The 22,812-nt window shown below is 36.3% G+C and overlaps 2 protein-coding genes across 3 annotated transcripts; one reads left to right on the forward strand and one right to left on the reverse strand.

Moving 5' to 3' along the window:
• The first annotated feature begins 224 nt into the window (after positions 1-224).
• On the forward strand, positions 225-12,487 carry bicdl2 (BICD family like cargo adaptor 2). Of its 2 annotated transcripts, XM_007245220.4 has the most exons (10): positions 225-343; positions 2,671-3,104; positions 6,932-7,147; positions 7,861-7,977; positions 8,516-8,662; positions 9,652-9,798; positions 10,525-10,599; positions 10,695-10,777; positions 10,901-11,015; positions 11,913-12,487. In XM_007245220.4, exons 2-10 carry the CDS (start codon positions 2,841-2,843, stop codon positions 12,096-12,098), a joined length of 1,350 nt encoding a protein of 449 aa, XP_007245282.2. In that variant the 5' UTR covers positions 225-343; positions 2,671-2,840; the 3' UTR covers positions 12,099-12,487. The 2 variants fall into 2 exon arrangements, with proteins under 2 accessions (XP_007245282.2, XP_007245284.2); XM_007245222.4 differs by lacking the exon at positions 9,652-9,798.
• On the reverse strand, positions 12,319-21,857 carry crfb12 (cytokine receptor family member B12). The gene is made up of 8 exons (XM_007245223.4): positions 21,598-21,857; positions 19,969-20,113; positions 18,445-18,574; positions 15,544-15,716; positions 14,910-15,058; positions 14,428-14,584; positions 14,212-14,327; positions 12,319-13,117 (listed from the first exon to the last, which is right to left on the reverse strand). The coding sequence occupies exons 2-8, from the start codon at positions 20,027-20,029 to the stop codon at positions 12,575-12,577; spliced, it is 1,329 nt and encodes a 442-aa protein (XP_007245285.3). The 5' UTR covers positions 20,030-20,113; positions 21,598-21,857; the 3' UTR covers positions 12,319-12,574.
• Positions 21,858-22,812: the final 955 nt, after the last annotated feature.

Here is a 22,812-nt window from a genome sequence, read left to right on the forward strand (position 1 = left end):
GACACAATTGACACATATACGTGTATGTGTCTGTAAACCAAACCCAGAAGCTGTCCTTAGGTTAACAGTATATCTCAGGATCTCAGGTGGAAACCGAGAATAATGGTGCCATTCATGACGTGCAGTGTGGGCCTTCACAGACCTGCTCACCTGAAAGGCTTTTGTGTTATCTTCGTCACCTGTCTACAGCCACATTTGCATGCGGCCCCGCCCATCTGGTGAGGTCATCAGCCGTGGGTGTAGCTCCACCATTAACTGCTGAACATTGGCTCACTGGCTCCAAGGAAACCAGCAGTGCTTCCCTGGTGCCATTCATACTGGAAACCAAGCAGGAACTTCCCAGGTAAGAAAAACAACAGGGGGTTGGCAGCAGATTTATGAACAGGTATTACTGTATGAAATATGGTGATTGTAGGGCTTGTATGTTGTACCTTGTGATCTTTAATCCTTAATGTGTGTGTGTTTAGTGTTTGACAGAAGAAATGCTCATACTGTATTAATTAGGAGGCATACTCTAGTATAAGCTGTAATTGTCACTCACTGTAACCTAGCTGGTTAATTGTATAAGATATTTATGTATAAGAATTCGTGAGACTTTTATTCTGGCTTCAATTCAGTCCACTGAATCAATGTAGCAAAGCTTTAGTCAACAGGTGCTGCTGCTCATGATATCTGCCATGACCAGCAGATGTTGCTTCCTTGACCAGGAAGAGAACATGAAGCTAGCCTTGACTGTTCCAGTGTAAATAAACACTGTTCAGCTGTGAAATAGCTGAACAGCGTTTAGCCTAAGCTTTCACAGCTTCATTAAAAGTTGCTTTAGCTGAAACAAGCCAAGCCATGCACGGTAACAGCAATTCAAAACCAGTCTGGCAGACTTGTAGGGGTGTAGCTGGTCACTGAGGAGACTTAAATGACTCCTGGAATGTGGGAAACACTAAAGCTCTTGTTATTTTGGTGTCCTCTACAAAAGGAGCTCACAGACAACAATAGAAATGCTCTGAGGCTGAAGAATATTATATTTCTTCATATGTTTTCTGGGTTAGCTTGTTCAGGACAGTGTACTTCTGAGTAATTTAAACTAGTTGTCCTGTATATATGAATTATGAGTATGCTGGATGTAGGCTATGTACTGGTTGACATTCAGCCTGGTGTAAATGCTCATGTACACACGTTAATAAGATTCATGTGTATGTTTATGGCCTTATAAATAAATTTTGGTCCTCAAAATAAAAAAAAAAGTTTAATTCTTTTGGCTATTCATGTACTTACTGGTAAGACTTTAGGCTACAGAGAAATCATATTTTCATGTATGCTAATGTGATATGGTAACCTGCCTGACAAAAAGGACAATTACTGGGTTGATGATTTTAGCCACACAGAAAACTTTATGATATGTAAAAAATGTATCTTTCAAATTGAAAATTAGTTCACACATTTGTAATGAAAAGTGTTCATTGTAATTTTTGAAAAATGTATTGTTTCTCAGTGTTTATATGAAATTTAAAGAATTATTCTGTGGACAGAAAAGGCACATACTATTGATATTAACCCATAATTGGAAAGTGGAGTGGATTGATAATCCCACTGTCAGAAATGAAAAGTATTCTTACAAAAAAAGATTGAGGATAGTTTTTCTGACACTTCTTTGTTTTTAGTTCCCTGCAGAAAAACTCAAGACTATAAAGCCCAAGACTAGCATTTTCTAGGAGCTGGTTTCGGATGATCTCAACTGGTCTTTGATGATCAAGGTGGTTGCATAGATGAAAACAAACCCTATGCTGGTTAGCTAGCTAGTTCACCAAATCTGAACCAGCATAGTGGTCAGTTTAACTTGATTTTGGTCAAGTTGGCTTTGCTGGTAATTTTGTACATGTAGTATGGTCTTGCTGGTTAACCAGTGTGGCTATGACCGTCAACAACAAGGTCAGGTTTGGTCATACTGGTTAGTGTGTATAAGCCAACATTTGTCTATATGATAAATATCACAATACAGGGGTTAAAATACAGTTTTTGACTGTTTAAATCCAATTTTATAAAGAAACACTCATATTTATAATATTTACAAAATCAGAGTAAAATAATAGTTTACCCCTTTTTTTTCATAGACAATTGTCTTGTGATATTTCAAGTATCACTCAATCACAGTATCGTGATATCACCGTTATCACGTGTAATGTATTGTGATAATATTATATTATGAGGTGCTCTGTGATTCCTGTCTTTTATTGAAAACATTGAGAATTGGCTGACGTTGGTGGTGGCATATTAGTATTGATGAGTATCAGTATTGGGTCAGTATCATCAGAAAAAAATCTGAACGTTTGAGTTAGATGGGGAAAGAAGAAAAAAGATAATTTTGCCTAAAATAGCTCACACACACACACAGTGTGACGTCATTTTAGATGCAACTTCGATAACCTCATGTGTAATAGGAGTGGTGGCTTACTCCCATTGACAACAAGTGTAAAAAAGAACTACTAACTTAGCTTCAGCTTACATGGCATATATCTAAGCTTGTCTTTTCTTTTTAAAGCAGTTTTGCCAATAGAATAGAACTTTTTAATGTTTAAATAATGATGTCTGTCCATTTAGTGTGAAATCATTATTGATACATTTGTAGCTTGTGGTTGACTAATCCTCTTACCCCTGGTTTTCACTCTGTTTCAGATGTTAAAATTTTGACCTGCTAACGTGATGTGGACCTGAGATGAAGATCTCACTTATTCCTGTTAAAATCTGAAGATTAGATTATGCAACCTCTGATCACCTCTATGACCTGAATCGTCCAGAAAGGCCTTAGGGAAACCAAACCAGCTTGACGTAAAAGCAGAGCACCAATGATCTCAGCCAGAAAAGAGAGCTTGCCCTCTCCCAGCCTTGAGGACTCCTTCTTCCCTTTCTCCTCATCAACTCCCTCCTCCAGGCATCGCATCATGGGCCGAGGGATCGGACCAGATGACCTCCTGACCTCCCCCAAGGGCGACAGTAGCTCTACCATGCTGGAGAAGGACCTGATCCTAGCTGCTGAAGTGGGACAGGCTCTTCTGGAGAGAAATGAGGAGCTGGAAGCTCAGCTGGAGCAAATGAAGAAAGACATGGAGGTTAGGAAACAGCAGTAGGGATGGGTGATGTAATGATATTGTATAAATGATGTTATAAAATGCTTTTGGGAGGTATTGAAAATACTTTCAGAAAAATGATCAACTCATGTAGTGTAAGAACTAATTATATAGAGGTTATAAATAACAGCTAGTGTACAGTAATTGCATAAACTGCAAGGTTACAGCAGCTGATTGGATGCAAGGTCATATGGCATCAACATATTTTATTTATTTATTGGTTACCAAAATGTTCTTCTTGTTTTTTTCCCCAACAAGCAAGAGTAAGTATAATTATATTCATTTTAAAAATGCAAAACATCCGGAAACCAGATTTTGCCAGTAATCTGATCAACATGTTTACATTCACATGGGTAATCAGATAAAGGGAAAAATGTCAGAGTTAATGTCAGGTATCATTAAGCCAGGCAATAATCAGAGTGCTTATTTACCAGCCAGTCACTCACAAGACAAGAACTTCAAAGTTTTTACCAGTAAATATTAATCTTAATTTTTTGGATTCCAAAAGTACACAGTGCTTCTCTTCCTACAGCATTCTCAGTATTCAAAGATAAAGTTGCGCTGCTTGTCTGTGGTATCTAATTATGTTTACGAGAATTTCACACATCTGAAAAACGTAAATAATTCTGCAGGAAGCATATATGTTACATGTGCAGAGATATCTGATTTAAGATGCTAAAATTCAGCTTTCTATATAATAATGTATATATTATTATTGTAGGTTATCTGTCTTTTAAATATTTCCTTTAAGACTCAACTCTTGGCATTCAGACTTTTGTTAAAGCTTTTTGCTCAGTCAACTTAAACTTTTTTTTTTTTTACAGTGCGTCATATTTGTAGGCTATAGTACAAACTAAGAAATGAATGCTGTTTACATGACCACTTATCAGATTATCAGTGCATAATTTAGAATATGACATTTATTCGACACGTTCGGCATCCATAAACGTAGCAGGTTTAGATCTAATGGTTAAAACGTGTGTTTGAGTGGTGGATCAGTGGCTATATGCTAGCATGCTTGGCTATACACTGGCATGCTAACTGCATTCTTAAATAATTTATATTTTTTAAGTTAATTTAAACAAGAACTTATGATGCTGTTATTTTTGCAACCGTTTGTTGTGGGGATGCACAGCAATAAATTATTGGCAGTAATTATTCACTTTAAAAATGATCAGCATCAGGTCAATGTTTTTTTTAGATTAAGTCGATATAATATCAGTTAAGAGATTAACTGAGGCAAGAGAGTGTGTTTGAGTAATATTGGGATGCTGCACTGATATATCTTTTTTTTATAGATTTTACTGAATATTTAACTGTTTAATGTAAAAATATATATATAATTAATTTAAATGTGTTAATGCAGTTATATGACCAAGAAGTGGAAAAATATTTCAGTATTATCCTACAGTTCCCAAGCAGCTGCATCCCACTTTTAAAAATTGTGTAAATTCTTTTTGATAAGTTTTGATGAACAATATTGTCCATCCCTGACCAGGTGCATTAGTTTTGCTGGAAACTGTGGTTGCTGCTGTTTTGCATTAATATGAGTTATGTCTGTGAGAGGAACCTTGAATTGTGCAGAATGAAAAGTGACTCCTTTGACCTGCTTATCTGCTAAAGGGCTTGAGGGCTGTGTTCATATTACATATTATCCTCATTCATCAATTCAAATTATTTTGATGGTTCATGTTCATAAATGTAAGTGACCTATATCTTTCTGTAATCTGAGTGAATCTGTACACACACACATGTAACCGCATTTGAAAGTTACTCAAAAATGTATTTTACATGACCACACAACACACATCAGATGGGTGTCACATTGAGGCAAAAAATCTGATTTTAATCTGATTCTAGCATGAACATTGCGGAAGTGAATTTTGGACAGTGTACAAGTTTTAGTAATCTTGCCTCAAGGCACCAACACAATAGATTTGAAATAAAGATTAAGAAATGTATGCGAAATGTATCCAAAATCAAAATCCATTCTGGCAGTGTGTAGAGACAGTTTTACAAAAAATGTGTTTACAGCAGGGAAATCAGCAAATTATGCTGGAGTCTGGCCTTGGGTTAGCCAGCCCTGCTGTGTACTTCTTTTTTTTTTGAGCCCTGTAATGTGCAGAAACAGCTGTAATTTCTTGAAAAAAATATGTACGTATATATAAAAATAGTGATGTAAACAGGAACATCAGTCCTGTTTTTTTGTTCTAGTGGTGTGGGCGAGAACAGTATGCAGTTACACCCATCTCTCATACGTAATGGTAGACTCCTTTCTTTCATGTGTCAAGTCTTGCTACTGAGATTTTGCAGGATTATTGGCTTTAGAGAATTTGTTACACTGCCCACTCAGAAGGTTTCAAGTTTTTTTTTTTTTCATTCAGAGAAAGTGCCAATTGTGCAGTGAAGTGGAACTAGTCAAGTTTTGTTATATTTATTTAGATTATATAATATTGCAAATATTATTGTAAATAATTATGAGTGGGTTTGGAATGAAATAATTAATTGTAAAGATACTTACTGACAAGTTGTTATTTTTTTTATATATCTACAATACGGACAATTGCATTTTATTTACTGTCCAGAACAGTAAGTTAGATCTATACTTCTTCTGAAAGACTCTTTATATCACAATGATTGAGTAGCGCAGATATTTTAAAAAGCAATGGGTGATGGGCAATGATGGGATTCATTCATCAGTATCTTCATATGAAACTATTTCAGGAATGTTCAGAATTTGTTCTTGTAAAAAGTGAGCAAAAAGGCTGTAAACTGAACAAATAACCTTAATTAGGGATGAGTTACTGACCGGGTGTGTACAGGGGACATTAGACAGCCAGAGACCTTGTAATAATGGAGCTGTTTCTTTAGGCCCAATCAACTGCATACAGCTCTGGAAAAAATAAGAGCTTTACATCAGAGAAGAGAAGTTTTAAGAGTTCAGGAATATTATATTTACAATATACAATATTTGGTGGAATAACCCTGGTTTTTAATTACAGTTTTCATGTATCATGGCATGCTCTCCTTCACCAGTTTTACACACTGCTTTTGGATAACTTTATGCCACCCCTGGTGCAAAAATTCAAGCAGTTCAGCTTGGTTTGAAAGCTTGTGATCATCCATCTTCCTCTTGATTATATTGCAGGGTTACAAATGATTAAACAATGAAAGAAAATGTTATTAAAATGTATCTGTATAAGTCCTTAAATTTTAGATCATTGGTGACTTCTGGAGTATTAAGAAGTGAGTGTAGCATTAGTGTGAGAGTGTAGGACTTCTTGCATAGGGTTAATACTCTGTTTGTCTGTTTGTTTTTGTTTATTATTTATCATTGGTTTGTTTTTTTTATTGATTGATTTAACCTAGTGGCATTGCAAGTCTGTGATCCGTTACGGTTTGTGAACAAGTTGAAGAAGAAAAACTGCACCCGCCAAACAGCACAGCCATATTTTAATAGTTTTAATAGTTGTTTTTTCACAGTATTAAAATTTCAAGTGTGAAAGAATTTTTTTTAAAAGAACTGGAATAAAAATGTTTAAAAAATGAATAAAATCACATAACGTGTAAAATAGATCCCAAATAATCTGATACCCAGCCCTATCAAATCTTTCCTTAGAAAAATTCTGCTCCTCACACAAGGATAGACTCTTCTCAAAACTTTCTTATTAGAACAGCTTTATAATGGAAAAAAAATCTTTATCTGGTTATTTTCTTGAGAAATAACTAGCACAGTCAAACATGTGATGTCAAGACTGATACTGAGGTTTCTGTGGGTTATGTGTGTGTGTGTGCTTATGTGCTTTCAGGCTTTACAACAGGAGAAACACACACTGCAGCGGCACCTGGAGGTGCGGGAGCTGGAGGCAGGGCAGAGGGAGGCGGAGCTACAGACTGACCTTGTATCACTACGTGAGCAGCTGGATCAGAGGCATAGTCAGGGTCGTGATCGCCGCAAAGAGGAGAGTGAACAGCTGTCCCAGCTGTCGGCTCACAACCAGAAACTGGTGGAGCAGCTGGCAGAGGTGACCAGATGAACACAGTTTGAGTTTTTGTTTAGGTCTGCCACCTATTCCGTGTATTTGTACTTGTTATACCTGTAAATGTACCTGTACAGTATTTTTTTCTATTATACCTCTCTAAAGTACCCAAACCGTAGTTCAAAACCCCTTTTCAGCATAGCAGAGACACTTACTCCAGGAAAAGCATGATAAATGTTTAATTTGTACATTTCAGTGCCCTTGATTTTGAAAAGAATCAATGAGCGAGCAGGGGTCAATATTTTTGTCCCTACTGTGTAGGTAAAACAACAAAAGTAGTAGTAGTGGTCATAATAGGAGGATCTGTAACTCTGAATCGTGTCCACATTTACAGATAACAAGATGTAGGTCAAAATCATATAAGTTTGTTGCTAAACTGGAGCTTTTAAGAAGCTGATAAAAGTATACTGGTATGTAGATTAAAGCAAAACTGTGGACAAGAAATGAGTTTAGCAGAGAGATTTATGATCTTGTTAGAAAACAACATTCCTCTGCAGTGCCTGAATGCCTGTAATGATTTTGTGACACATTGATGCCGCAGCACTGTAACACTGTAGAGCTAGAACGTGGAAAAGCAGGTTTTGTTATGTTCTTTTTGAAGAATGAGGATCTAAAGACAACATCCGAAAAGAAGCTATGCAGCAAGTCATGATCACATCATCTTTTTTTGTCTTTTTCTCTCTCTCTCTTTTTCTCAGGCAGTTTCTTTGGAGCACTCATTACGTATTGAGCTGCGCTCTCTGAGAGAGGAGATGGAGGACACGAGTTTCAGCAGATCAATAAGCTCTGCTCGCCTGGACAGTCTGCAAGCAGAGGTGCATATACTGTATAAATCCAGCACATTTTACACCCAAACTAATTCTCTCTGTAAAAATAAATAAATAAATGTATATAGTAGCATATAGTCGCTGCCTAATATATAAAAAACCTTGCATTTGAGGCCTTCCAATGGCCTGTTTGGCCCTGTTTTTTTTTCTTTACTATTATAGGTTATGTAATTGTTCCCAAATTTAGAACGAATGGACAAATACTAATGCTTAACAATGATTTAAAATAGAATCTTTATCCATTTAAAGTTTAAAAGGTGGAGTATCAGTCGAAGTGTCGCAGTGATGAGAAGTTATATTTCTGGGGAGGTTTGGCTATGGCATAGGCTAGGGTATAGATTCACCTCAGAAGTAAAATTGGACCGAGCTGCTGAGAGACCCTTATTTATTTATTTTTCCCCACATTCACTGTGTTGATATCATTCTTGGTCTAAAAACATGTAATCATTGAAATAACAAAACCTTTTCTAGTATTTCTCAGAGCTTTTGACTGCTTCTCACACAGCTGTGTTTTGCTGTTCAATAGAACAGAGTCCTTCAGGAGCGCTTTTCTAACATGGACCAGCGGCTGAACTCATCACAGGACGACAACGAGAGGCTGAGGACAGAAAGAGATGGACTCCGAGAGAGAGTCATCGAACTGCAGACAAATCTGAAGGAAAAAGAGACTGAGGTAAGGAAAGCCAGAGGAAGAGGAGGGATTAAGAGATCATTGCAACTGTTAGCAATTTGTCTGACACACTCTAACATACCTTACCTGAGATGTGACTATATATCAAAGCAACATTATGTCAAGTTTTACTTAAAAATACCTTTATATAATTGTAATGTTCCCTTAATCCACAATGACGGGGATAATTAGCATCCCTGTTGTAGCTACTCAGGGCTAGGCTTGCTAGCTGAGGCCATGCAGTCACTGGTTGATGTCGATATTTTACATCTATCTGATCAACTCGTATTTTTGGAGCTTTTCTTTTACAAGCTACTGCAGACAGTGGAGGCTGAGAAAGATTTTCATGTGCAGCATGCAAATACAACTGAGAGAGACCCTATAGTTTTTCACAAAGAACAAGAAAAAGTGGATTTTAGGGGACCGTTAAGTAGGTGTTGTTTTTAATAAACCATGACGGATGTGTATTACAGGTACAACATTTGACATTTTAATATTATACAGATAGTTGATTGCTGCTAAATTAAAGATGTAGTGGAATAAGGTCTGGGTCAATTTAGCCGTAATGCTATCACCTTGCGTTGGCAGGATTGAGGTGGGGTAACCATGATGCTAACAGCTAGCCTTGCCAGGAATAGAGCAGAAATGATAACAGACACAGCTGCCAGGCTGTGCAAGTTTGAAGCAGATAAATGAGAGGAGGCATGTGTGGCGAATCCGAAAAGTTTGTTTTGATCAAATGCACTGCAAATCCATTTCATATCCCAATCAAATCCGACCATTTGTAGAAGAGCATAGATATGAAAGCAGAAATAGCAAAGTGTTTGCATTAGGCCTTGGGGATTAACAAAATGACTAACTCATGGCCAAGATCTTCAATTTCCTCTGTTTCCCACTTTACTAATTTGTTTTCTGCAGGGGAGTAAATGAAAGCTTGGGTTTGGATAGGTTTGTACTGGGTTTCGGGCTCACTGTCACTGGCCTTTTCACAGCTGGAGCAGGAGCACAGTGTGGTATTTCAGCTGCGCACCATGAATCGGAGTCTCCAGCAGAAGGTGGAGGCTCTGGGGGAGGAGGCCAGTCTTGGGGAGACCACATGCTTCCCCCTGTCCCTCCAGAATGAGCTCCAGCAGTCTCAGGTAGTGCTTTTTTATGGTGGTGTATAGCTGTTTCAAAACTGCATCATACATGTAACCTGCCTTGTACTTTACTAACTGGCCACCTTACTGACCGCTTCCATGTATTTCCTCTAAATGGAATCTTTACCTTGTATCTCCTCTTAATGGCTACTTGATTAGAAACCCTTACCTTCTTTTTCCATTCACTGTTCTTTTTACCTTTAACAATTATCTTGTACTACATTTGTGCATTAGCAGATGGCTACAGTCTCTTAATAGACTCCAGCAAAATGTAGCTACAAAGAGAGTGTTTCTTATAGATATTGAACCCATTTACACCTAGTCACTTGATAAGATTGATAAGATTTCATCCACATGCATTAACTTTTGGTTAAAAAAATGCCTTCAGTTAGTCAGACTAAAGTCTGTTTGTTGTGTTGGACAAAATACTGTTAACTTCAATAATTTAGCCCAATTCAATTTGGATGTATCCAAAGGATGTGTGATACACAATGTGCATTTGCTGTGTTAGCAGATTTGTTACAGAAGCACATAAGCAAACAAATAAGAGCATTTAAAACCATTTAGTGATTCTCTCACCAGAGAATCATCTTTAGTCATCAAAATAGTAATTTCTACTGTAATAAATATCTGTTGTTTAATTCATAGTAAAATTATGTACAAAAAGAAAAGAAATGTTTAAAGTATATACATATATTGTATGACTCAAATTATTTGGTCCAACAGGCCAAAGAAACCATCATGGCCCACTCAGCAATCCTGCAGGAACAGGAGGAGGAGATTCAAAGGCTAAAGAAAGAGGTTGGTTCTCATTTACAGACATTATGCATTTTAAAAATAATGATCTATTTCATGCTGTATAATACTTTTTATATTGTTTATTTGCAATTTAATAGCTGGAGATTAATCAAGCCGAATTAGAAAAACTGAGAGAAGAACTGAAGCCGTTTACAAGCTCTCCTGACAAACCAACATATAGGTAAATGATATGTACAGAGTGTGCTTGTGGGTGTGGTGTTATATTAGCTGCAATTTTACGTAAGCTTCTGTTGCACAGGGTGTAATGTGTTGGCCAATTGTTTTTATTGTGTTGCTAACACAGTGCCTTGGAGGAGGAGATCATTTTGGCCAGACAAGAACGTGACTCGCTTAACCAGCAGCTTCTGAACACCATTAAACACAAGGTGGCACTGTCTCAGGAAGTTGAGTCATGGCAGGTCAGTGAACCTTTGGCATCTTTGGTACTGCTAGCTCGCATTTACAATAGTATAACCAAGGTATATCATTGCTGTCATTCAAAAACCTACAAAATTGCAACTGTCATCTAGGGGTTTCATAGCACAGCAATGAGCTCTGTTGAAATCTGTTTCCTATATTAGTGCCCTATATGGTAATCTGCATTGTAGCGAATGGGGCACAGTTCCATACACAGCTTTTGTATCTTCATTTTTGCTGTTTTCACTCTTTTTGACAGGTAATGGAATGACTGTTGATTTTGAAATTGTATTAAAGGTTAATGATGGGTCAGAATGCTGTCATTTCGGAGATGCAAGGTTTTAAACATTTCTTAATGAGAACACTGAACATTAGTTGAAATGAAAAATAAATGTTCTTTCAAACTCAACATAGCGTCTGTTTACAGATAAAGTCCTGCCCTTTAATATAAAGAGCCAATCAGCTTGCTGCTTACACTGTGAGCAGAAGAGGGTCATTATGCTAAAAGGGGAATAAGTGATTCTAAATATGTCTGTGATTTCAAAATAATTTGACCAGTATTTTTCAGTATTTCTTACCATTCAAAGAGATTGTTAGCTGATCTTGTTCGGCTGGAGATAACTGCCTACTGTAGCAAAGATGGCCGTCAAGTGAATAGACTTGCTTGTATAAAGACTTTAAGTGGATCTATGTCAGGTTGGTGATGGATACCAGATACCAGACAGAATTTGATGTTGTTTGACTTGGTGCCACATACCAAAAGAATGACCAAACTACAGCTATACACAATGTTAAGGACAGTTTCTAAAAAAAAAAAAAACAGAGATGCAAACTTTTAATGCAAAAGTAACAATATGTAATATCTACTTAATTTTTTGTTTTTCTTTTCATTGTTCCAGGAGGACATGCGTCTAGTCATATGTCAACAGGTGCAGCTTCAAGAACAAGAGAGGAAAAGGGAGCTGGAGAAAGAAAAAACACCATCGCCGCTGCAAAGAGGCACTCGCACAAGCAAATCCCTGCGTTTACCGAGAGAGGAGGGCAAGAAGAGCTTCTTCTCTACTCTATTTGGTGGAGAAAGTTGAGTGTAAAAAAAAGAAAAGGAAAGGAAAGGAAAGCAAATCTTCTTTAAGAGCATTTTCCTTCAATTTGTAAATATTAGTGTTTTCCAACAGTGTAAATAAGATGAATGTGGACTAAATATAATATATTTTGGCATGGGATTTGGCATGCATTTCTCATATTTCATATTTATTTTATTACAGCCAGCAAAGAGTCCATTATCAACAATGATGACAAAAAATGTTAAATGTAAAAGTAAATGTACTTTAATCATCTTATGACATGATACACTGATTTCAAAGTGAGGTAGTAGTTGATTCAATAATTGTGACACTTTATAGCACCCAACATTTTATACATGTGTTTCACTGCCAAATGTTTGTTCCCAATATAAAAGTTTCTCGTTCACACACTTCTGATAAACATGTTTTTTTTGTTATGTTGTCACTGATTTACAACATTTAAAGCACCTTTTTTTTTTGTTTTTTAATTTTGTTATTCAAGAACCTTCTGACCATAGGTGAGCCCTGGGTTCATAACTGCTTTCTAAAGTGTCCTCATCAGCTTGCTCAGTATCTGTGTCTTCTTCAGAAGATTCCATTGACTCTACATAGTAAATAACTGAGTAATCATTGTCTTCGTCATCATAGTCTTCAAGCCAATATAAAGTTTCAGTTGAGACATGGGGGCTTCCTTGTGCAAAAAAGCCAAAATTGGGATGTTCCTCTTGTGCCAAAGGCTCTTCTGACTCTTCCATTAATGCAGCTGAACTATACAAATTCGGGTGCCCCTCTACGGGACCATAAGCGCCCTCTAGCTCATCGTCGATTCCTGAGTACCCTTCTAGGGGACCATAAGCGTTATCTAGCTCATCGTCGATTCCTCGATAATCTCCTCTCTGCATGTAATTTTTCGATGCATTCTTATCCAGGTCATCATGTGTTGACTCCATCACTTGTGGGTAATCTGAGACTGACAGTGGATGCACACAGGGTGTCTCTACGTTCAGTGTTTGGGGTGCAGCGGTTCCTCCTTTGATAAGCTAAAACACAGAAAGTAAAAAAAAAAAACTGTAAAATTCTGCTTTATTTAAAAGATGTTTTTATCAGACAGTGTTCTGATCATTTACAGCAGTGTTTCTCAACCCTGAGGATGGAGCAGTTCTTTTTTTGCATTAATACACCAGATTAAACTCATAATAAGCTGTTAATGAGGTGTGTAAGGAACAGGACCAGGGTTGAGAAATACATTGAGTACATTTAAATGCACTTCATAATTCAAATACTGGAGAACATCAGAATTTGTCAGTAATCAGATTAATGCGATTTGGGTAGCCAGATAATAGAAGTAAACTGTATTTAGGACAGGTAAAATGCAGATTTCTGCTTAGCAACCAGCTAATAAACTTGCAGTATGAGCTGTGATGTAAAAATCATGTAGAACACAAACTTTGTTAACATATCAAGCCACATTATGAACATGCATCAAATAGAAGGTTAAATCCTTAAGTTTTGACGTTGCTTTGAAAATGTTGACACCATATCACTGATGATGTGTTAAACAATCTGTTCTCACTTATGTGCATATTGAGAAATCCAAGAAAACTCCAGTTAAGAGTAAACATGGATTGAGAAAAGTTACTAAGCTAAAATCCAGCTCTCTTTATCAGATTTTTAAATTTGATTTTTAGACCTTACTCCAATTCAAGAAATCAGAGTATGCTGTTTATATGACTTTGTAAAATAGTTTATTAAATCAGATTATGAAGTGCATATAAACGCACATAAGGTCATATAAAAGACATAACCTTAATGAAGCTGATGTCATGTAAAAACCCTGTGACATTATTTGCCATTTTTATAATAAATGGACCACAAACATTAAAAATTAAAATATAGATTATTAGATTAATTCCCATTAAAAGCTAAGATAGAATTTAAACTTGCCATTTTGGAGATATATGGCCATATGCCTAATGAACTGCAATAAACTCCTGATGGAGATAACCTTTCACAAATAAATCTTACAAACAATACTTTAAAATTAGCTAAGCCATTAAAATCATCATTGTGAGAGACCATTATGTAGCATCATATGTACACTACAGTCATTCTGGGAGTCATGAAGTCTACACACCAGAACTTTTGGAAAGTAGCCGTCCTTGATTAGGGTCCTCAGGAGGCCTTTGGCAGATAAAATAATCCCAGCAGAAATGACCAGAAGTAAGAGAACACCCACACCTACGATGACTCCTGGTTAAGGAAAGAAGATACAGATTGTAGATTAAATGGTTGATAAGTTTGTTAACTTTGCTATCATTGCTACATAAATAAGCCTGTATATGTTAAGTACCTCTGGGGCCTTGTTGCAGGAAAATGCAGCCGGTAGCATTAAGATTCTGGATAATGGACATCTCTGTGTGGAAGGCAGAAGCGTTGATGCAGTAGCTGTAGCCAGATGGCAGGTTGGAAAAGTTGAAGACTCCTGTATTTTTGCTCTTTCCTATATGCTTTGAGAAATCAAAATATTTTCTTTATCTACTCTTCAGACGACTCAGTATTTAAACCAACAGTTTGATCAAAAGATTATCAAATTTCATCAGGTACAAAAACATTTTTTGTTTTTAAAGTTCACATCACATCCTTAATGGATGTGCAACAATAATGGAAGCTTCTAGTGCACACAATGGGACAAACCATTACTTTAATATTATAAAACCATACCCATACTGGTTTAAATTAGACTGTTCTATGGCTATAACGTTTGAACACTTTATTTAAATCATGCTACATTAAAATCATGCTATTTATTGAAATTAATAAATGGTGTTTCACCTCGACTGTTTTAGAGGAAGTCATTCTAAAGAGGTCGACATTAAATCTCAAAGGCACATCTTGGTAAACGGCTTGGATTTTGTGGCTGAGATGAATGTGGATTGAATGATGCGTAGGGGAGATCTTCATTTCTGGTGAACTCAGCTGAGCTGTAAAACAAGGTGTTGATAAAAACAAAGTCAAATCTTTGGGCGGCACAAGTTCCCATAGTTCAATACACTTTTCAACAGTGTTTTTTTTTTTAAAGTATGTGTTATGAGGACTCCAATTGGTCCAGTGTACAAAGGCACTCCCACTATGATCAGAAGGTTTAAATCCTGTTCATGTAGCTTGCCACCAGCTACTGGAGCCCTGAGAGATAGGTGAGGACACAGCCTTAATTATTTTTTTTTTATCTGTTGACTAAATTACATAAAATCATATAAAAAAACATATAAAAAAAAGAGCTACAAAGAAAGCATAGCACACATCTTTATCAAAAGCATCTTATCTAAACATAATATTGTTTGTAGCAAATATTGGCTGATTTTATTAGTTTAATCTGATTGTGTATCTCACACATCACCCATATCTAGCTTTGTTTCTTATTGTGTCTTGCTGTGCAGTGTTGTGTTGCTGAAACATTTCTACTAACTGTCTTTATAGGGTTGGAATGTGTGCTCCAGGATTGTCCAATTTGATCTCTCGTCTTTCCATTCTGCCATGACCCTCACAAAGTAGTTTTCGAAGAACTGGTCAGGAAAGAGGTGGCACTGCCTCTCGGTGATATTAGAGCATCCTGCAGGCTTTTTCCACACTGTTTTTGAGCTGCACACACAATGAGATTAGCATTAGCATGTAGATATTTGAATGAATGTTTATTTGAATGTTCATCATAATCAGGAGTTTGGGACATTGAATAAAGGGTAACAGAAAATATAAGGCATTGAATTACTTTGCCTTGTTGCTGAACTTGCATACAAACTCCTCTGCAGCCAGATTGAGACTAGAAGGTGGTTATAATGCACATTTATATCCATGCTAATCAGTGTTACAGCTAAGGCAAAATGATAATGGCTGCTGGACAATGAAAGCAGAAACTTGATGTTTGTATGAGGTTATTTTCCTCTTAAAACCACAAGAAACACTAATTTTCTAGATTTGTAAACATGATCACCAAATCCAGGATTACTGCTGCATTCCATTTACCTCAGATGTCAGATATGTCTGAGCTGTGAATAGTGTCACAACTGAAATGAATATGTTCCATCTCAGCATTTAGATTTCAACCATTATTGTTAGCATTGTCCCAGGTTAGCATTGCTAGTACCAGTTGATAACAAACATTATGCAGTATTTTGCTCATCTAAACACCATGAATCAAGATCAAGAAAAAACTAAGGGCAACACAAGAAATCTTAAGGCTTAAACAAAGATCCCACTTGTCACAGAGGTTCAGGGAGTCTCCTAAATTTTATAGTGGCTTCCCGCTCTCCGCAAATTATATACACAAAAAATATATTCAAGAAATAAGTGAGAGAGCGTGTGAGCGAGATAGTTTATGTGAGCAACAAAGGGAAAGAGTAAAAAATACACATATGGAGAGAGTGACTAACAAAACATTGTGATTGGCATCTCGTCATGCTTAGTTGACTGATGAGGTTTCTGTGTGGGTGGGACTTTGTTTTGAGTTTGTTTTGAAGCAGCTCAAAAAAAGACAGCTGGAGGGAGTGAGAGAGAAAGAGGTGCACGGTGTTACGCAGCGTTGTGGCAGAGTCTCCATTAAACACAAAAAATATAAAACTCCTTTCACCCCAACCTAAACTACAGTGTAGCCCTGCTGGAAAGGGGTGAAATAATGATAGTGACTTCTCCATTACCTGTGGTGGCTTAAATTACGGCATAAAGCATTTTGAGGTGAGTTTAAAAAGAGTTGATTTGTTCATTAACATTGCTAATTTTAGTTAAATTAGTTATGTTTTTTGGGGCCGACTGGACTTGGGGTGTTTGAAGGAGAAGGTCAGGGGTCAAGAACTTAAAATGACCCCATAAAACGAGTTTTTGCAGAGTGACAATGTTACATTTTTATGTAATATGTTTATCCAGGACTTTCCCGAGGAGATTCACGTTATTAAATCTTTATTTCAAAATAAGTTATTTTCCTATTCAAACCAAAAGAAACTATTCCATTTACCTCGGATGTCTAAGCTGGGAATAATGTCACACCTGAATTGAATGTGTTCCAGTTAAACCTTCAGATATCAGCCACCATTATCCAGATATCATCATAAGCTCTGTTAGTGATACCAGTTGATAACGAACCATAATGCAATATGTTTCTCATCTTTCAACACTATGAAAATGTGTCCACACAAGTCCAAAGGGGTCAAGAACCAACCAATGCCAAATCAAATTTAAGAAAAAGATTAGCTAGGCAAAAAGCATAATTAACATGATAATAACCCGGATGCATTAGACAAGCGAAGGTATCTTGGATATATGCTGTTTTCCCTGTAGTTTAGAATAGGAAACACTACACTAACATTTTAACATTTAACACCTCCAAAATATCTTTTAATTACCTCAAAACACAGCAGCTTTGAATACCTTTCATGTAAAAGAAATAATCATAGGTAAACATGAGGTTTATCTTTGTCTACAAACAGACACAAAAAACTCTTTGTGTAATCTCTATGTGAATGAGCTTTTTTAAATAATACTTAGCATAAATTATTAAATAAAGTCTGTCCTAGTATTTTTGTTGTTGTTGAAAAATGGGGGCTATTTGGTATTTGATAGATGTTTTAAGCAATTTAGATGTTGGCATATATTAACATAGACAAGATTGGGTAATAGTCCAGTGTTTATTAGCTAGCAACATTAGCCTAGCATAGATGTTACATTTATTAGTATGATTTAGACTTTAAAATTAAAAACAAAGTCAGATTAATAGTGTGTAGTCAGATGTAATAAGTGTAGCACGCTTGAAAAGTAGTTCTAGTAGTTCTTTTGTCATTTATATCCTCTTTGCTTCAAATGTCTGTAACAACCTTACATTTTGAACTAGTTAAAGCTTCTAAAGGACTTTAGGCTGGATATATTTTGATAAACCTGGCAACCCTGCCATACATATTAAACATCTTGTCTGGCTTACTGCATTTTCAGCAAAGTGAAAAATCATGTTTTTTTAATTACCAACTGAATTCAAGACTTGTCCCTTTTATTTTCCTAAAATAAAATTTACATAAAGATTACATAATCACAAAGTGATATAATGAATTAGTTTACATTTTCCCATTAGTTTTAATGTCACAAAATGCTGTATAAGGTGCATTGGTTTAGTGACTTTAGTTTTTAAAGAGATGATTAATAAAATTGACTCATCATTTTGTTCACTACTCCCATGGAATTCCAGCTTTTCAAGTTGCATTATGACGCAGAAACTAACAGCCATCTCGTACCGCTGCAAGTTTCATTGCAGAATTGAAACAGACTCTAACAGGAGAGCATCTTCCCCACATAGTGTTCAGTACGGAAAAAAAGCAACCAGACTTACAAATTCTGCACTTCTATGAACTCAACAGAGTATCTGGTTCCTATGGGGTTCCATGGTCCAGGAAGCCAGTAGATAGAGGCCCGGAAGTCCAACAAGACCACGCTCAGGTTGAATGGAGCATTGAGCGCACCTGTCAGAGCAAAAGGGCTTTTTAATTTTGATTGCGTATAAACAAAAGTTATGACCACTGATTGAGCCTTTATTAATATTTAAATACTGTTTATGTCATGAGTGCAGGTATAGGAGATCCTCCAAAATGCTTTCAATGAATGTCAGTGTAAAATTTTACACTTTATTCCTGAATTTTTTATGGGTCCATCCATGATTAAAAGTTGACACATTGTAATGATAGCTGCCAATTGTCTTAACTGTCCAAATTTTTTGTCTAATATTAAAAAAATGAGATAATGTTTTTTTGTGCAACAGCAGCAATGTGTATAAGTATGTTTATGTCACTTGTAGACCTGTCACAGTAATTATGTTTATTAACTTACAATATTTGTACAATATTTAGAAAAGACTTTAATCAATTTTGCTGACTTTAGAATTACACATTTTTCCTAGCAAGGATTGCACATTAACTAGTCTAAAAAATACAATGTTTTATTTTATTTATGTTCTATTTCTTTTTTTATTCTTATATTCCAAATCCAATGTCTGAACATTATTATTAATTAAACATTCAGTGCTTTTTAAAAGTGTAAATGCATTTGTATGCTATTGTATTAACAATGTATTAGTGGCATAAAATAGCCTTAAAATAAAAAATATTTCATTTATTATAGTTACTTCTAAGACAGGTATCATCCGATCCAAATAGTCATACCGACAGGCCTAGTCGTTTTTCAAAGCCTGAAAGGCTTGTGCCTTGTTATGTAGCATATGGACGCTGGCCTAGATAAATGTCACCACGCAAGAAAATTATTATTTTTTTTAAATGTCTAAATGATGAGCTGTCCAACTGGCACAAGTGACATGCTGATGAGTCAGGTAAGTAAACTACACCAGAATGAGGATGATATACTGGTTTGCATTTTTGCGGCATGCAGTCTCGTTGCCTCAGGGCATTATCTAACTCTGTTTGTTGGCATAACATAGAACTGACTGGTGAGATATAAAGGGAATAATACCTTTAGCCTAAGCCGAAAATATCAAAACTGTCCAGTAAGATAAGAAACAAGGTACAAATCGAACAGTGTTTACTTTTATCTTAATAGCTGTGAGGCTGTGAAGCTTACAACCAACAATTTGCATGGTGGAAACAATCACAGTCTTGTCGTTAAATCATCCCAAATTATTTCCTTATAAGTTTTTTTTAATCTAAAATTTATATTATAATAGTATATTCTGAAAAAGGGCTGTAGGATGTACATAGTATTGCTCAAACCATAGTAGCAATAATCTCAAAGCTGTACTTTTGTCTGTTTTCATTATGTTGATATTAAATTCCTCAAACTTGAAAGTCGGGTAGATGAGATGCTGCTGAAGCTAAATGTTCTGTTTGTTTTTCATGTCTGTCATTACCTTCAGCTGATGTGATATAAATCAGCAGCAGTGTCAAAACCGAGACTGGCAGGCTCCTCATTGTATGGAACTTCCATCAAGCCTCTGAAGACCCTTTTAAAGGGGTTGGCAGAATGGTCCACTGTTTTTTTTAGTCTGATCTTTACTATAACACACACACACACACACACACACACAAATGAATACATTTCAATAGCCTACATCTCATCTGTTTCCTGTCAGAGACTACAGTCCTAATCCAACCCTCTGACTCTGCGAAAACATAAAATCTGCAAAAACATATATTTTTCTGGAGATCATTATTAATACTAAATAATTTGCATTTAATCTGATATTTACTTTTAAATACTTTGCTCACATTACATGTTTTCAATAGAAGTTAGGAGTAAGTTTCAGGAACAAAATTTAATTTGGTATTAAATGCAAGGACGTGCCAATGTGGTAATTCTGAGCTGATGCTGAAATCTAACATTACACACGTGCATATCTTACAGAGAGACAAAACACCCCAGTATAACTGTATCACTTTAAAACGAATAAAAAATTTATAAAAATAAGCTTAAATCTATTAATTTTAAAGTATCACCGCCAGTGTCAGCCAGCGTCACCTGGTCATTTTCCAGCATACAATAAATAAGTCATCAAGTATCTGTCTGAAATATTTGCCATATGGCGATATAATTCTGATATCCTCATGCATCCTTTATTATATGTCTTGTTGGGTATATACTACACATTATTATTATTTCTTTTTTTTTATTGCTATATCATGTTTAATTGTAGGCTGTACAATTATTTAAAATTTCATACCACACTGAAATATATACTGAAATAATTTTATTTCTTTTATTTTACATGATATTTTTTTAAATCCCATACCACACAGATTATACACTAGCATGACAAAAGTCATGGGATAGCAGTATTAGAATTGATCAGGAAGTGATAAGGGAATGACACTGAACACTTAAGATGATGTGAATTATCAAAGCTAAAAGTAAAATGGATGGGACAGTTTATTCAGGCAGTTGTGCTGGCATTTAACTCACAGTGTCACTGGTTTACTGAGAAAATGTCACATACGGCATTACCACCCACAGTGGACAGCACAGCAGTGGGTGGAAATGATCATGGCCAGCGGTGTCTGGCTACAATTGTCCTTGTGAACAGACAAGCAACTCTTATCATTTCCAATTCTGAAGACTCCATTCACGTAATAAACCACGTCAATGCAATGTTCTTTAGCTTCCAATGGACATGTTCAAAGAATAGATCCTGTTATGAGCTTTTTGGCATGCAATTATATAGCTGATTATATTCTATACTATACAGACTTAATATTTGATCATTATTTCTTTTTATTTAAAGAAACAGCTCATGCAAAATAGTTATTTTATAAAACACTGGAAATACACTGCTAATAGAAGTACAAAAATACATCATGCACCCAAAAAAAAAAAAAGATTTAATTTCCAGGCACACTGCAGTTTTTATAATGATGAAAAAAAGTGAGCCATACACACTTAAATAGCACGTTCAGGCAAGTTCTCAGAAGCGAACAGGTTTCCATTACACCTGCGAAAGTAACACTCACAGCGAATCCTGTTGAGTAATTGAGTTTGCACTCACCGCTTGTTCTCTTCTCTTCTAATCCTCAAGTGACAGTGAAGTGAGAAGACCAAGTCAAATTGTGCTGAGAGTCTACCCAGAGTAGGCGTGACAGATTGGATTCAGACGTATTTGGAAGTGGAAGTGCGTGACATTCCTCCCATACCTATCAGTTGGACTTTAAATCTGCCCGCAAAGCTGTAAATCAACTAAATACACTTTAAGAGCACTAAACCCTAATATGTACACATAAGCCTTTAATTGAGATGCTAAAAACAGGAGTAGCAATGATCTGAGGGAGTCAGATTGGACCAGAGCACAGAGACAAAAGATCAATGTACGCATGTTCTCCTCTCTAGCCTTGGCACCTCTCATGAAAACACAACAAGGAAACAGGAAGTTCCTGTTGGTCTGGATGCGAGCTCACCTGGTTGTATTGTCACACACCTGCGAGATACGTATAAACAGCATAGTGGGGCTTTTTTCATCTGCACCCGCACAACAACACATTAATCCTGAATTATTAGTACCATGCCTATATAGACCTGACTGCAGAGCTCGCTCGCTCGCTTTGTTCTCTAAAGCAGTGGCTCTCAAACCGGCCCTCAGGAATCCAAAACGCTTTACAGTTTTGCTCAACACATAGGGGCCAAACAAAAGCCTGGACTTTCCTGAGAACTGAATGCTCTTTAAAGAACAACATGCAAAAAATGTATATATCCAAAATGGCCACTTTTCAGAAGTAAAAAGCTTTTTTAAGTTTGAATGGAAGACAGTGTAAAAATATTAATTTTGAAGAAATTCTACTGGTTTTCTTTTTAATAATGAAGTATAACACCTTAAAATCAGCATATACAAGGTTTTTGCTTGTCATATAGAGGTATCAGGACATAAGGGTGAGGTGTCCTATTTCTGTTCTTAACACTCCCTTTAACAACTTCCAGCACTTACAGGAGCGGCTTCGAGCTTGGAGCAAAATTAGAATGAAGCCTTAAGGCCAATTTAAATTTCTGCGTCCAACCTACAATGTAGACAATGTCACAGCATGATGAGCATTTCCCAGAAATGTAAAGTAACTATATATCGCATAGAAAGGCACACAGTAGCTACTGTGATTGGTCCGCCAAGCCTGCTGTACCCAGCTGAGTGACACAGACACAAATGCACAAGTATAAACATGCACAGAGGCATAAGCCACAGGCTATATGCCACTGACAACACGTTGACTCAACATAG

This window comes from Astyanax mexicanus, chromosome 1, assembly GCF_023375975.1.
Source record: "Astyanax mexicanus isolate ESR-SI-001 chromosome 1, AstMex3_surface, whole genome shotgun sequence".
NCBI lineage: Eukaryota > Metazoa > Chordata > Actinopteri > Characiformes > Acestrorhamphidae > Astyanax > Astyanax mexicanus.

What these genes read in the sequence shown, in the direction of transcription:
- bicdl2 (XM_007245220.4), top strand. Translation starts at nt 2,841, where the DNA reads ATGATCTCAGCCAGAAAAGAGAGCTTGCCCTCTCCCAGCCTTGAGGAC. An exon ending in TTCAAAGGCTAAAGAAAGAG is followed by an intron (nt 10,600 to 10,694) that starts GTTGGTTCTCAT and finishes GCAATTTAATAG; the next exon opens with CTGGAGATTAATCAAGCCGA. An exon ending in CCTGACAAACCAACATATAG is followed by an intron (nt 10,778 to 10,900) that starts GTAAATGATATG and finishes TTGCTAACACAG; the next exon opens with TGCCTTGGAGGAGGAGATCA.
- crfb12 (XM_007245223.4), bottom strand. Translation starts at nt 20,029, where the DNA reads ATGAGGAGCCTGCCAGTCTCGGTTTTGACACTGCTGCTGATTTATATC. An exon ending in TTATATCACATCAGCTGAAG is followed by an intron (nt 18,575 to 19,968) that starts GTAATGACAGAC and finishes TTGCTCTGACAG; the next exon opens with GTGCGCTCAATGCTCCATTC. An exon ending in TTCATAGAAGTGCAGAATTT is followed by an intron (nt 15,717 to 18,444) that starts GTAAGTCTGGTT and finishes TTGTGTGTGCAG; the next exon opens with CTCAAAAACAGTGTGGAAAA.